Source organism: Kazachstania africana, chromosome 11, assembly GCF_000304475.1.
Source record: "Kazachstania africana CBS 2517 chromosome 11, complete genome".
Taxonomy (NCBI): Eukaryota; Fungi; Ascomycota; class Saccharomycetes; order Saccharomycetales; family Saccharomycetaceae; genus Kazachstania; species Kazachstania africana.
Window position 1 is genome coordinate 59,545 of NC_018950.1, and position 12,761 is coordinate 72,305.

The 12,761-nt window shown below is 36.8% G+C and overlaps 7 protein-coding genes across 7 annotated transcripts; 3 read left to right on the forward strand and 4 right to left on the reverse strand.

The window, feature by feature from the left end:
- Positions 1–70: 70 nt before the first annotated feature.
- Positions 71–1,711, reverse strand: PUS1 (pseudouridine synthase PUS1; the record flags this gene model as incomplete). Its single annotated transcript, XM_003959466.1, has 1 exon — positions 71–1,711. One exon carries the CDS (start codon positions 1,709–1,711, stop codon positions 71–73), a length of 1,641 nt encoding a protein of 546 aa, XP_003959515.1.
- A 794-nt stretch (positions 1,712–2,505) lies between these two features.
- On the forward strand, positions 2,506–3,051 carry NIP7 (ribosome biosynthesis protein NIP7; the record flags this gene model as incomplete). Its single annotated transcript, XM_003959467.1, has 1 exon — positions 2,506–3,051. One exon carries the CDS (start codon positions 2,506–2,508, stop codon positions 3,049–3,051), a length of 546 nt encoding a protein of 181 aa, XP_003959516.1.
- Positions 3,052–3,232: 181 nt separating this feature from the next.
- Positions 3,233–5,140, reverse strand: SRP72 (signal recognition particle subunit SRP72; the record flags this gene model as incomplete). The annotated part of the gene is made up of 1 exon (XM_003959468.1): positions 3,233–5,140. One exon carries the CDS (start codon positions 5,138–5,140, stop codon positions 3,233–3,235), a length of 1,908 nt encoding a protein of 635 aa, XP_003959517.1.
- Positions 5,141–5,361: 221 nt separating this feature from the next.
- On the reverse strand, positions 5,362–6,444 carry IPL1 (aurora kinase; the record flags this gene model as incomplete). The annotated part of the gene is made up of 1 exon (XM_003959469.1): positions 5,362–6,444. One exon carries the CDS (start codon positions 6,442–6,444, stop codon positions 5,362–5,364), a length of 1,083 nt encoding a protein of 360 aa, XP_003959518.1.
- Positions 6,445–6,950: 506 nt separating this feature from the next.
- Positions 6,951–8,747, forward strand: RKM1 (protein-lysine N-methyltransferase; the record flags this gene model as incomplete). The annotated part of the gene is made up of 1 exon (XM_003959470.1): positions 6,951–8,747. One exon carries the CDS (start codon positions 6,951–6,953, stop codon positions 8,745–8,747), a length of 1,797 nt encoding a protein of 598 aa, XP_003959519.1.
- A 317-nt stretch (positions 8,748–9,064) lies between these two features.
- On the forward strand, positions 9,065–11,407 carry TYW1 (putative tRNA 4-demethylwyosine synthase; the record flags this gene model as incomplete). Its single annotated transcript, XM_003959471.1, has 1 exon — positions 9,065–11,407. One exon carries the CDS (start codon positions 9,065–9,067, stop codon positions 11,405–11,407), a length of 2,343 nt encoding a protein of 780 aa, XP_003959520.1.
- Positions 11,408–11,494: 87 nt separating this feature from the next.
- On the reverse strand, positions 11,495–12,484 carry PGC1 (phosphatidylglycerol phospholipase; the record flags this gene model as incomplete). Its single annotated transcript, XM_003959472.1, has 1 exon — positions 11,495–12,484. The coding sequence occupies one exon, from the start codon at positions 12,482–12,484 to the stop codon at positions 11,495–11,497; it is 990 nt and encodes a 329-aa protein (XP_003959521.1).
- Positions 12,485–12,761: the final 277 nt, after the last annotated feature.

The following is a 12,761-nucleotide window of genomic DNA, read 5'->3' on the forward strand; positions in this document are numbered from 1 at the left end:
ACGCTTTGACTAATCTACATTGATTATTTACTTTACACTTGTAGTACTAATATATAATCATAGCATGTACCTAGGATGAGATAAAAGATTTTTCATCTTTTTGGGTCTCAATAGGCTCTTTAGTATCATTTTCAATCGCAGCTTCAGTCTGCTCTCCAGTATTTTTAGTTTCCCTTGGTTCATCTTTTTCACTTTTAGCATTTGATTCAGTACCAGCAGCATCCAAACCTGGAATACCTCTGGCAGTCAAGAATTCAAAAATACTCTTCTGAACAGTTTGGCCTTTCTTATCTTCGGTTTCTTCGCCATTTGCCCCAGTAACTTTGTTGAAGCTATCAATATAACTGAAGAAGGCATTGAAAACATTTTCATCAACTTCCTCCTTGTAGATTTTATCGTAAATGTGCTTCATCTTGAAAGCATCGATTTCCGCTTGGTATCTACTGAAATCGATAGGTTGATAACCGAATTTCTCTAGTCTTGCGTTGTAACCTTCGAAAACTGGGGACTCTAGTAATAACCCAAGTGCAGGTGCCTTTGGAATGTTGATCTTTTGAGGACCGAAGGATTGTGTGATACGTTCAACAGGAGTTCCACAACGAGTAATCAATGTTGCCATGGATATCATTTTACGAATCTGATGTAACATGAAAGATTGACCATGGATTTTGATTGAAACCCATTCTGTCTTGGCTTCACCAATTACAAATGGTTCCGAAACTTTTATTTGTTTCATGAATCTGATTGCACTTGGATCCTTGAACTCTTTTCCCAGGGTGAAATTGTGGAAGTTATGAGCATTGAGGTACTGTTTCATAGCTTTACGGAACTTAACCAACTTTTCATTTGAGATACGGTATTTTCTACGATGTAAGTTTTCTAATTGCTTATATTTCTTCACTTTCAAATAAAGTTCTTCAGTATCAGAAAATTCATCTCTTGGTGGGGGAGTGTAGGACAAAATTGCTTCAATTTCTTCAGATTTGAAATTTTCGTCAACGTCTTTCTTAAAATTGGTCCAAAATTCCTTAGATTCAATATCTTCATCTAAAACACCTGGTAACTCAATTTTGCTTTTTTCGATGTCTTCATAAAGAACAGAACCAGGTTTTGGTCCTATTAATGAATAAGTAGGTAACAGATACTCGTACCAACGAGAACTACACATTTTTCTACAGTCAAAGGCCTTGTTTACACGGTTAATGTCCCAGACACGAATACCTTCTGGTAATTTTTCATTGATTTTCTGCTTAATTTCTGGATCTTCAATGATCATCTTTAAAGAAATCAAATTACCACCTGCGTGGACACCTTTATCAGTTCTAGCAGATCTCATGAACCCATTTTTCTTCAAATCGTTAGAGTTATCTTTTGAAATGGCACCAGCGTCTACAAAAGCCTTAAAAAGGGCGGCTTCAATAGTAGGGTTTGGTGGATTGTATTGCATACCGTGGTAACCAGTACCACAGTAGCCAACCATGACAGCAACTTTACGCTTAGGTAGTCTTGGAGCCCTTGGAATGACATTCCCATTTGCATCAACTTCTAGTGGTTTACCGATACGTTGTTTCTTTTCAGCAGGTTTACCTTCGTTTGATTCATTATCGAAATCAGCCTTACGTGCTTTTGTCATATTATATTGGGCACCTCTCTTGTAGACATCTTCAGATGGCTGATCATCATACACAGGTCTTAGATTTTCTTCAGACATCACTATAATGTTATCTGGTTGACGGCAGATGATGTTTCCAAACTAAATGTTTATATATGTATCTTTTGCAATGAGCTATCTCTGAACTTTTTCACTGTGGAAAATTTTCTGCGATGGCATTGTAGCATAGAAAAAGAAAGGTTCAAACGTCAGAGCTGGTACAATTTGCTCAAAATGCATGGCTAGCCCCATAAATCATTGCGTAAGGTGTCAGATTGGGATTTGGCTAGTGTTACTATTTAGAGAGGTGCAAATTTTGGGCAGGAACGTTTTTCGAATTTTTGAAATTAATAATTTGTCCTGGAATTAAAGAAATCAGTTTGATGTAACAAAATCTTGAAATATTGAAAAATAATGAGCGCAATAAAATGTTGTGTTTCGTTGACTTCACTTAGTCAATTGCTCTGATCCTTGGCTCACACTATTTTATTATTATTTTGGGAGACTCTTGCCAATATCATACAAAAAGGATAACAGCCGCGAGAAAATGCAACTTTCACCAGTTAGAATCCCGGCCTCTCCAAACTGGAACCTAAGCGTCCTCCACTGACATATTGTGTCATGTCTCTACGACTTCAATGAATATCTGGCACCTTGGCATGACATGTGCACGTGACCATTTTAAAATCTGCGGATTTCTTTCAGGCATCTTGCACGAGCTTTGCAAAATTTTTGAAAAATTTAGATGCGATGAGCTTCTCTCGAAAGGCATGCAAAATATAGAGAGGTTGAAAGAGTATAGTAGAGCAGTAAAGGCTTTTGTCAGTTTGTGTTAAGAACCATACACTTTAACAATGAGACAGCTAACTGAAGAAGAAACTAAAGTCGTGTTCGAAAAGCTTGCTGGATACATAGGAAGAAACATATCGTATTTGGTGGACAACAAAGAAAATCCACATGTTTTTAGACTACAGAAAGATAGAGTATACTATGTCCCAGAAAATGTTGCCAAACTGGCTACAAGTGTAGCAAGACAAAATCTTATGTCCTTAGGTATCTGTCTAGGTAAATTCACCAAAACCGGTAAATTCAGATTGCATATAACTGCCCTTTCCATATTGGGTCAACATGCCAAGTACAAGATTTGGATCAAACAAAATGGTGAAATGCCATTCCTTTACGGTAACCATGTTTTAAAAGCTCATGTTGGTAAAATATCTGACGATATTCCAGAGCATGCAGGTGTTATTGTTTTCTCCATGCACGACGTTCCTCTAGGTTTTGGTGTTAGTGCAAAGAGCACTTCTGAATCCAGAAATCTCCAGCCAACCGCTATTGTTGCATTCAGACAAGCTGATATTGGTGAGTATTTGAGAGACGAAGATACATTATTTACCTAGAACTTTTGTAAATTAGAATATAAAAATTAAAATCTGTTTAATAGTAGTACGTGAGAGTAATTACCCAATAAGATGAAAATACGATCCTAGGAGATTATTGTTACACTGTACGTGCTGTTCTTATATACAATAATATACGATGCATAATTATAAATCAGAAACAATCCCCGTTCCTGAATTTCTATTTACGACCCTTTTTCTTCGTAGCTTTTTTGGATGCTTGTGCTTTAGTAGATTTCTTCTTGGACATATCTAGAGCTTGTTCGGCTTTCTTACTCATCGTGACACCTTGAGTTTGCTTGGCCAACTGCTTCTTCTTTGGTCTATAAGTAGATCTATCTCTTAAAGGTAACCATCTCTCAGGATCAATAGTACCATTGACATCGTGCGTTGCTAAAAATTTCTTCAATTTTTGTGCCTTCCTCTTTTTCTTAGTTAAATCGTGTTTCTTTTTAGCAATTCTATTGATAGGAAATGTATTTGGCTTTGATGATTTAGTTTCCAATGGTTTGCTACCGGCTTCAATAAGTGCGTCAACATCAATGCTATTAACTAATCCAACACCCTTTTCAATACTAAAATCTTCTTCATTTAGGACACCTTTGATAAGAGTATCATCTTTACCTTCGGAGATAATTTTAAATATGTTTTTAGCATTACGTGGGTCATTAACTGTTAAATATTGAAAGCCGATATGCTTCCAGAATTCGAATTCACTTGTCGTAGGAATAAAAGAACTCATAATTTTTTTCAACAATATACTCTTGGAGTTATTTCTATTGGAGACATTATAAAGTTCAAATAAGACGTATATTATTGTTTTCTTTGATTCAGTCATTTGTTTTTCCTCATCTTGAGATTTGTTATAAAATAATTCACATAATCTAATTGCATTATCCCACTCTTTTTCAACCACCAACAATTGAACAGCCAATAGAGTTAAACCTATAACGCTTCCTTGAGTTCCACTTTTAATAGTGTTTACGGCATTATGATATAATTTCCTAGCTTGTGTCTTGTAGGGCTCTATGACAACATTATCCACAATCTTAGAATATGTGCTTAGGGTGCGCGACAAAATTGTTGACTTTGACTGGATATCGACATTGTTAAATAAATGGATAAAGAGACAATTGCGCTGGAAAAGTGACCATTGTTCATATGTGAATTTTTGCAAATTGAACGAGTTCAATTTTTCGACGTTTAATTCTCTGGCAAGTAGATTGAAATTGGTTTTATATTTAGAGAAATCAATAAATGATTTAATATTATTCGTAGCAATTAGTTTTAATGGAGTTCCCGCTGGTAATCTTTCTAGTAAAGGTTCTAAAAGTTCCTTACATTTCGATTTTTCACCAGCCAATTGATACACATAAGATAATTGCAGTTGGATGGAGTTCATGTCATCTTTATAGTCCTCTGAAGTAGCCATTTGTAGAGCCTTTTCCAGTAAAAAGATACTTTCTTCAAAATTCCCTTGTGCACTCAAGATCATAGATTGATTGAACAACAAATCATGAGAGTCAGCAATAACATGGAGTTCAGTTGGATTTTCAGACAACAATTCTGGAGAGCTAGTTAAAGGTACTCTGACGTTACATAAAAGCTCAACATTATCATCTTGACCATTGTTATTATGCGAAGCCAAATAGTTGTAGATTTTTAACGCTTCTTCATCGAAACCATTTTTGACACAGAACTGTGCTCTCACATGTAGAATCCCTCTCAGTGAACTTAGTTGTGATTCAGACTTACTCAATAGAGAATCTATATCATCTGTGACAATAGAGGAATACAATTTCTCGAATTCTTCAACTTTATTTAATTTGTAATAGATGTATAATCTTTCCAGGCGAAATTGACTTGCATATTTCTCGTGTATAACCTTATGTTTCGCTAGAACCTTGAGTGCCTGCTGATACTTATCCTGTTTGATTATTGCAACCAAACAATGCTTTAAAACAACGTTCGGATTAGCACAGCCACTGTTCAGCAGCTCGATGCACGTTTTCTCAACTTGGAAATGTTCATTATGAGAAGAATGGACAGATAACTGCCCCAATAGATCTGTTAAACTATCTCTGGCCATATTGGTTGGTTTGTTGTCCACCCGTTTGGCAACTGTCACAGGTCAAGATTCCTTCAATTCGAATTTTTTTCAACGATCTTCCAGCAACAAGACTAAAACAAATCACGAAAAACGGGCCTCACTAGTAAGATTAGTTACTAAAGCTGACTTAAATGGAATATAAATATGTATATGAAGTTTTATAGCATGTAATGGATAGATGACAGTATGCCGTGACAGTCTTACCATAGTGGTTTGTTTTTGAGGATCCATGGATGGCGTTTGATTTCCTTCAGTGACATTCTCTTGCTGGGCTCAATAACTAGGATTCGCTGTATCAGATCTCTGACAATGTTCGGCAAGTGTTCAGGAAATTTTAGTTCACCCTTGACGATTCTCTTATATGTCATCTCTTTGGTTTCTTCCTCGAAAGCTGGCGATCCCACGACCAATTCGTATGCCAGAACACCTAATGCCCAAATATCCACCGTGTGATCATACTCTTTTGACGTAATAATTTCGGGAGAAAGATAGTCGATTGTCCCACATAACGTCTTCCTTCGTATACCCTTAGGATTGATTATACTCCAGCCAAAATCCGTTAATTTGACGGTATTATTGAATCCAATTAGTATATTTTCCGGCTTAATATCTCTATGAATGATATGCTTCTGATGAAGATAATCGAGAGCATCTGCAATTTGGTAGACATAGTTCGAAGCCAGTACGTCGTTGAACGGACCGTGAGATTGTAAAAGTTTATACAGTTCGCCCTGAATTAGATATTCCATAACAATGTAGATTCTCTTTTCATCATGGAAGAATGAATATAGTTTCGTAAGGTTTGGATGGTTCAATATTGTTTGAATTTCAATTTCTCTTCTAACTTGCTTTTGGAGATTGTATTGAATAATCTCATTCTTCTCCATAGCTTTTAAAGCACATATAAACCCACTTTTCTTGTGTTTAACACAATACACTTTACCAAATTTGCCTTTTCCCAATTTTTTGCCAATTTCGAAATCCTCTAATGTGGTTTGCTTGATCTGTAAAGGTGAAGAGGACACTTTTGACATTGCCACATTTTTCAGTCTGCTGGGGGAAACTATCCCAGTTTCCCTATGTAGTCTGGTCCTAGATAAAGGCTTCGCTGGGGAGGAAGGAATCCTCGAGGGTGACTTTGATATTTGCCACGCCTTATTTGATTGTTGATATGATCGTCTTATTGGACTTACTATTCCAGTGTTATTCACGCGCATATTCACCAATGGATCACGTCCAAGGGCGTCCCTCAGAATTGATGGACGTTTACTAGTCTCCGGCATCCACAAGTAACGGCTCTTGAAGGTTTCACTTGAAAGATAGCACAATTAGTCTCTCTCTTCAAGTTTTTATTTGCAATAAATTAGTCTCTTTCGCTCGCGTTTAAGTGTATTTCACCTAAATTGGAAACAGCTTCAGCTGGCTTATTTAACAGTTGCAGACTGCCCCAAGCCAGTAAACCGTTGTCATCATACCAGTATAGCGCGAATTAATCTCAAGAGTGGAGACTATATCTCAATCTACGACTCTTTGTGTTTACTATGTATCTCTTCTTCGTGTACTTTACTCTACGCAAAATCTCTACAAGCTCGAGTTGAATACACCAAATTCTCATGAATTCCGCTTTATTCAAGTTGTTGATATACAGCTGATGGACCAGTATCAATTTGCGTTCAATCCTTTGACCATAGTCAGCCCTCATAATGACAGCTTATATATCAGCGAAGCTCATCGAGAAAAAATTTCAGCCTATAAATGTCTGAGTTCATTGCAATAAGCCCAAGGAAACATGTCATTAGAAGCACTGGATTCACTTTTAGAGTGGGGCCAACAAAACCACGTCAAGATACCCCAGAATGTTGAGTTTGTTTACGACGAACTCAGAGGAATTCATTGTAAAAGCAAGGATATGGTAACTGATGTACTGAAATTTGAACTACCACATAATGTTATACTCACAGGAGTATTGGCTGAAAAAGTCTTCGGGACAAATAATACGACATGGTGTAAATTTCTTTTGGCAAAACTCATGTTCGATAAAGACGCTACTCTATGTGACGGTACAGATTTGACTGAAAAATTCAATCCTTATTTGAACGCATTACCTAAAGTCGTGAATTCACCATTGGTTTGGAACCCACGGGAATTGGAACTGCTCAGGAACACCAACCTAGGGAACTCAATAAGAGGTAAATTGAAAAGTATTTATAAGGAATGGTACGATGTAGTCAGCAATATGACAAATAAGAAATTTTTCGAGGTGGAGACAATTTCTCATGACATTTCATGCTACGAAAATTTCGAACATATCTCTTCTGAAAGGATGTATGATGATATTCTTAGTAACACTGCTAATAAATCACCTGCTGTTTGGTATTCATTCTCTGCGTTTTTGTGGTCTCATTTAATTTTCACATCAAGAGCATTCCCTGAATACATTATTAACCCAGAATGTGACCCATTTTCAGTAATGTTATTACCTATCGTGGACTTACTGAACCATGATTATCAAGCTAAGGCCGAATGGTCGTCAAACGAGGACAGGTCATTTTGTTACAAGAATTTAAACGAAAATTTGAAGGCTGGCGACGAAGTGTTGAATAATTATGGTGCCAAAGGTAACGAAGAACTATTATCTGGATATGGGTTTGTCCTGGAAAACAATATATGTGATTCTTTACTACTGAAGCTCAAACTACCTGACGATACCATTCGTGATATTCTTGATTATGAACCTGATATTGAATTATTGACCATTGACGACTATACTACTTTTGCCTTCGAAACTGAAATGGCCCAAAAGGCAAATGCGACAAATAAGAAGACTGTTGAAAATTTTTCTGATGGAATTATTTATTTGATTAACGTTCAAAATCCAAGAGCTACCGTCTTGAAATTATTGAAATTATTTTCATATTTGAAAAAATGCTCTGGAAAAGAATCACATAAGGATTTGAGAGCCAGATTTGATGGTTTACATACGTTAAGAGGTGCCATAGAACAAAATCTCTCTGCCATGAAGAGTGAACCCGTTTTCACTGAGAATTATCGGGAGAAGTATGATCTGAATGAATACAGACTATATTGTGCCAGTGAATATCGTAAGGGTCAGGAACAAGTCTTGAAAAATACAATATCAGAGATTAGGGCAATCGAGAAAGAATGGCTAAAGGAGAACAAGCATTCTTTACTAAGTATCAATAAGATTCTTAAAAACGACACTCAATTTGCTGAGAATGAATTATCTTCATTATTTCAAGGCATTGATCAAGAAGATGTCGCGTTCGAAAGCACGTTCGACTTGTTAATCATATGGATTGTGGCAAAAGCCAAGTATGCGTCGTTTCCATCCAAATACGAATGGGTTGGCAAGCAATTTAACGAATTACATCGAGTGATCGGGGACGCCATTGACATTGATGTACAGAACGATGCCAGTGCATTTTATGAAGAATTTTTCACTAGTAAATCCGAAGCAATTCTTCCTCCTGTTACTCTTGATGAAATACAAAGGGCATTCATGTTTGTAAAATATAATTGCTTCACGAGAGTTTCGTCAGACGAAACCATTCTTGTGAAGAAATAGTAAATAGAAACTTTGTAACATACTCACCATATATCCGTTCGTGCATCCACCACTTTTTGCAGGTACCAACAGCCTTAGTGCCCTTCCCAATGGCCACGATAGCGGGCTAACAGCCAGGATAGCTGGCCAATAACCAGCATAGCTGGCTGCTTTAAAGCCTTGCGATGAGTTCGTTTTCTGATACGATCGCTTGAGACGATGTGGTCGAGTATTATTCGCTGCGATGACCAGAAAGAGAAACCATAAAGAAAAATTGGTTCATTTGTAGCTCATCGCTCGATGTACATCAACAGCTCCAGCGGAACCGCAGCACAAGAATGGAGCCGATTAACCCTGTGATACTATCGTTACTTGGTCTAGCGGCCTCAATATATGTTTACTTTGGGGGCAGAATTTCTTTCTTAGCAGTGATTGCTGCAGCATACTATGTCATCGCTTCTGAAAGTAGCAATGGAAAACTGGAGCAAGCATCTACAGTCCAAGAGGAGCCTAAACAGAAGGCCCACGCATGCTCTTGTTCTCATTCGGGAGGGTCATCCTGTTGTAAATCTAAGTCTGGGTCTAATGATGAAAAAAAGAAGAAGAAGTGCTGTGGTGGGAAAGGCCATCACAGTAACAAAGAAAAGACCAAGTCCAATGATGAATTTGACTCTTTAACTATCGATTTCAGTGATGCTTTCAAGACTAAAAAGAAAAGTAAAAAAGATCGCGTTAAAGTGTTTAATAAAAGTAAAAGCAGTATGACATATGTCAGCAAATATGCTGATGAGGAAAACTCACATGGTTTAGTCAAAACAGGTTTAACTGTCTCAAATGAGGCCCTATTAAAATCTGACATTTACATTTTTTACAGTACTCTACAAGGTAATGCTGAAAGATCTGCTAAGATAGTTAAAGAAAATTTAGACATAGTCGAGGAGTTGGAGAAAGAGGCAATTTTAGTGAACTTGGATGAGATTAATGATATTGACGAATATTTTGTTGAAATTCCTAGTGAAAATGCTATCTATATTCTGGTCATCCCATCCTATGATACTGATTGTCCCTTGGATTACTTTATTCAAACTTTAGAAGAAAACTTCAATGATTTCAGATTGGATAGTTTCCCCCTACGCAAATTAGTTGGTTACACAGTTCTCGGACTTGGTGACTCTGAGTCATGGCCAGATAAATTTTGTTACCAAAGTAATAAAGTGGATTATTGGTTGGCTAGATTAGGTGGGAGAAGAATCTTCCCACTTGGCCAAGTCTGTATGAAATATGACGGCAATGATAAGATTATTGAATGGAGTAAATTGTTTGGTGAAATGTTAAAGGACGATGAACCTATTCTTTATGAATATGACGAAAAAGTTTCCGACGCCAATAATGGTGAAGATGAAGAAGAAGAAGATGACACCGAGAACACCAGTGATGGTGAGACTGTTGCTGACGTCGAAGATTTGGGCGGTAAGACTGTCAATTCGAATTCTTTAGAGATTAAACAAATGGTGGGGAAGACTAGTCCAACCTATAAAAATTTGACTAAGCAAGGTTATAAAATAATTGGTAGTCACTCGGGAGTGAAGATTTGTAGATGGACCAAAAATGAATTACGTGGGAAGGGGTCCTGTTATAAAAAATCACTTTTCAACATCGCATCAAGTAGATGTATGGAATTGACACCCTCTCTAGCGTGTTCTTCCAAATGTGTTTTCTGTTGGAGACACGGTACAAATCCTGTCTCTAAAAACTGGAGATGGGAAACTGATGAACCTGAATATATTTTAGAAAATGCTCTTGAAGCGCATTATTCAATGATTAAACAGATGAGGGGTGTTCCTGGTGTTGTGGCTGATAGATTCGCTAAGGCCTTCAAAGTGGCACATTGTGCTCTGTCGTTGGTTGGTGAACCTATTATGTACCCACATATCTCCAAATTTATTGAGTTATTGCATCAAAAGGATATCACAAGTTTCTTAGTTTGTAATGCACAACACCCTGAATCATTAAGAACCATTGGTAAGGTGACACAATTGTATGTTTCTATTGATGCTCCTACAAAACAAGAATTGAAGAAAGTCGATCGTCCTTTGTACAAGGATTTCTGGGAAAGAATGATGGAATGTTTAGACATCTTAAAAACGGTACAATCACATCAAAGAACTGTTTTTAGACTGACCTTAGTGAAAGGTTTCAATATGGGTGACATTTCGTCATACGCATCCCTAGTGGAAAGAGGTCAACCATGTTTCATTGAAGTTAAAGGTGCTACATTCAGTGGGTCTTCTAAAGATAATGTTAATTCACTAACCATGCAAAATATCCCATATAACGAAGAATGTAAACAATTCGTTGAATCATTTGTTAAGGAATTACAAAGACGTGGTCTTGAATACGATATTGCAGCTGAACATGCTCATTCTAACTGTATTTTGATCGCAAACAAGAAGTTCAAGATCAATGACGAATGGCATACCCATATTGATTTCGACAAATTTTTCCAATTGTTGAAAACAGGGGAACAATTTACATATATGGATTATCTATCAAAGACGCCTGAATGGGCATTGTATGGTAATGGTGGGTTCGCACCTGGTAACGTGAGAGAAATTAGGAAAGAAAAGAAGTTAAAGAACAAGTTAAAGAACCAAACTCCAAGTGTTGAAGTTGTTGCATGATTGAGGAAAGAAGAATATATTTTATTTATTTATTTTATTTATATATGAAAGAAGATTATTATTTATTGCTTTGAGGAGGCATCAATTTCATAAGAAATGGATCACTCTTAACATTAAGAAGATGATATAAGCAACGGAATATCCGAATATTTTGAAATGAGCCCATTTAGAGAATAATAATGCACAAACAACATCGTATATCACAATATAAGAATGGAATCTTAAACCCTCTAGAGAATTCAATTGAGGTACGTTAAATTTATGTTTTTCGTCTGTTGTTGTAGCCCAATGATGTTTATCTTTCAAGTATGCTCTAGCATCGAGTGGATTATCTGTGATAGTACCATATATGGGTAGACCTTCGATGTAGGAAAAATCTATCTCTTTATTTACAGTCCATAAAAAGACTTTGATATCATATTTTTCGATTATAGGACAAAGAACGTATCTAAAGTTATCGGTCCATGAAGATACGTAATGGATTGATATACCGTAAAGTTTAAAATCCGGATCATCTAATTTGATGGAATAATTGATGAATTGTTCTGCAACATCGAGAGACATTGTGATAACAATAATATCAAATCCTTTGAAAACGGCGGTTTCTACACCGTATTGGTACCAATCTAGAAGCCAGACCCCCAAAACAATTCTTGATTGCCAAAATTGCAAATCGTCCCTAACTTTCAACATTTCGTTAAAAATTTTGACCAGAATTAATTTATCATTTGTAAATTTGATATCTAACATCAATTTACAATCATGAGGTGTATCATCCTGATCGATACGGCCAATAAACCAAGTTAAAAGATCATTGAAAGTTAAAATTTTTTCATCCGGAAGTAACTTATGCTTCAATTTTAACAGATCCTCATAATTCGATTCAGCTATTACTAAATCTTGGTCCCAGTTTCTTCCAGTATCCGAATCGTGATTGATAATAATTTCCCCATCTTTAGTCAATTGAAGGTCTGTCTCCAACATATCGACACCGTTATCGTAGGCCATATTGAAAGCCTTTAAAGAATTTTCAGGGCACGAACCTTTGAAGGCCCTGTGACCCACGATCTTAACCATAATCTAAAGAGGACAATTACCTAAGAACAGCCTACCGTACCCCTCACCAAGTTGCGTGACTACACGTTACGTGATGCAACCAAAGTTTCCTGGAAGCTTTGTAACCTTATATACAAAATTATCCTTGAGATAATCCTCGAAAGTCTTTCGATTTTGAAAAAAAAGAGACTTCGGGCGCCGGAAATAAGGGCTTGTGACAGGCCAAAGTAGGTCTTGAGTCATGGGTACGATAATGTGCCCGGAAACAAGTTAGGGCTTGGAAATGGAGGCGGAATCT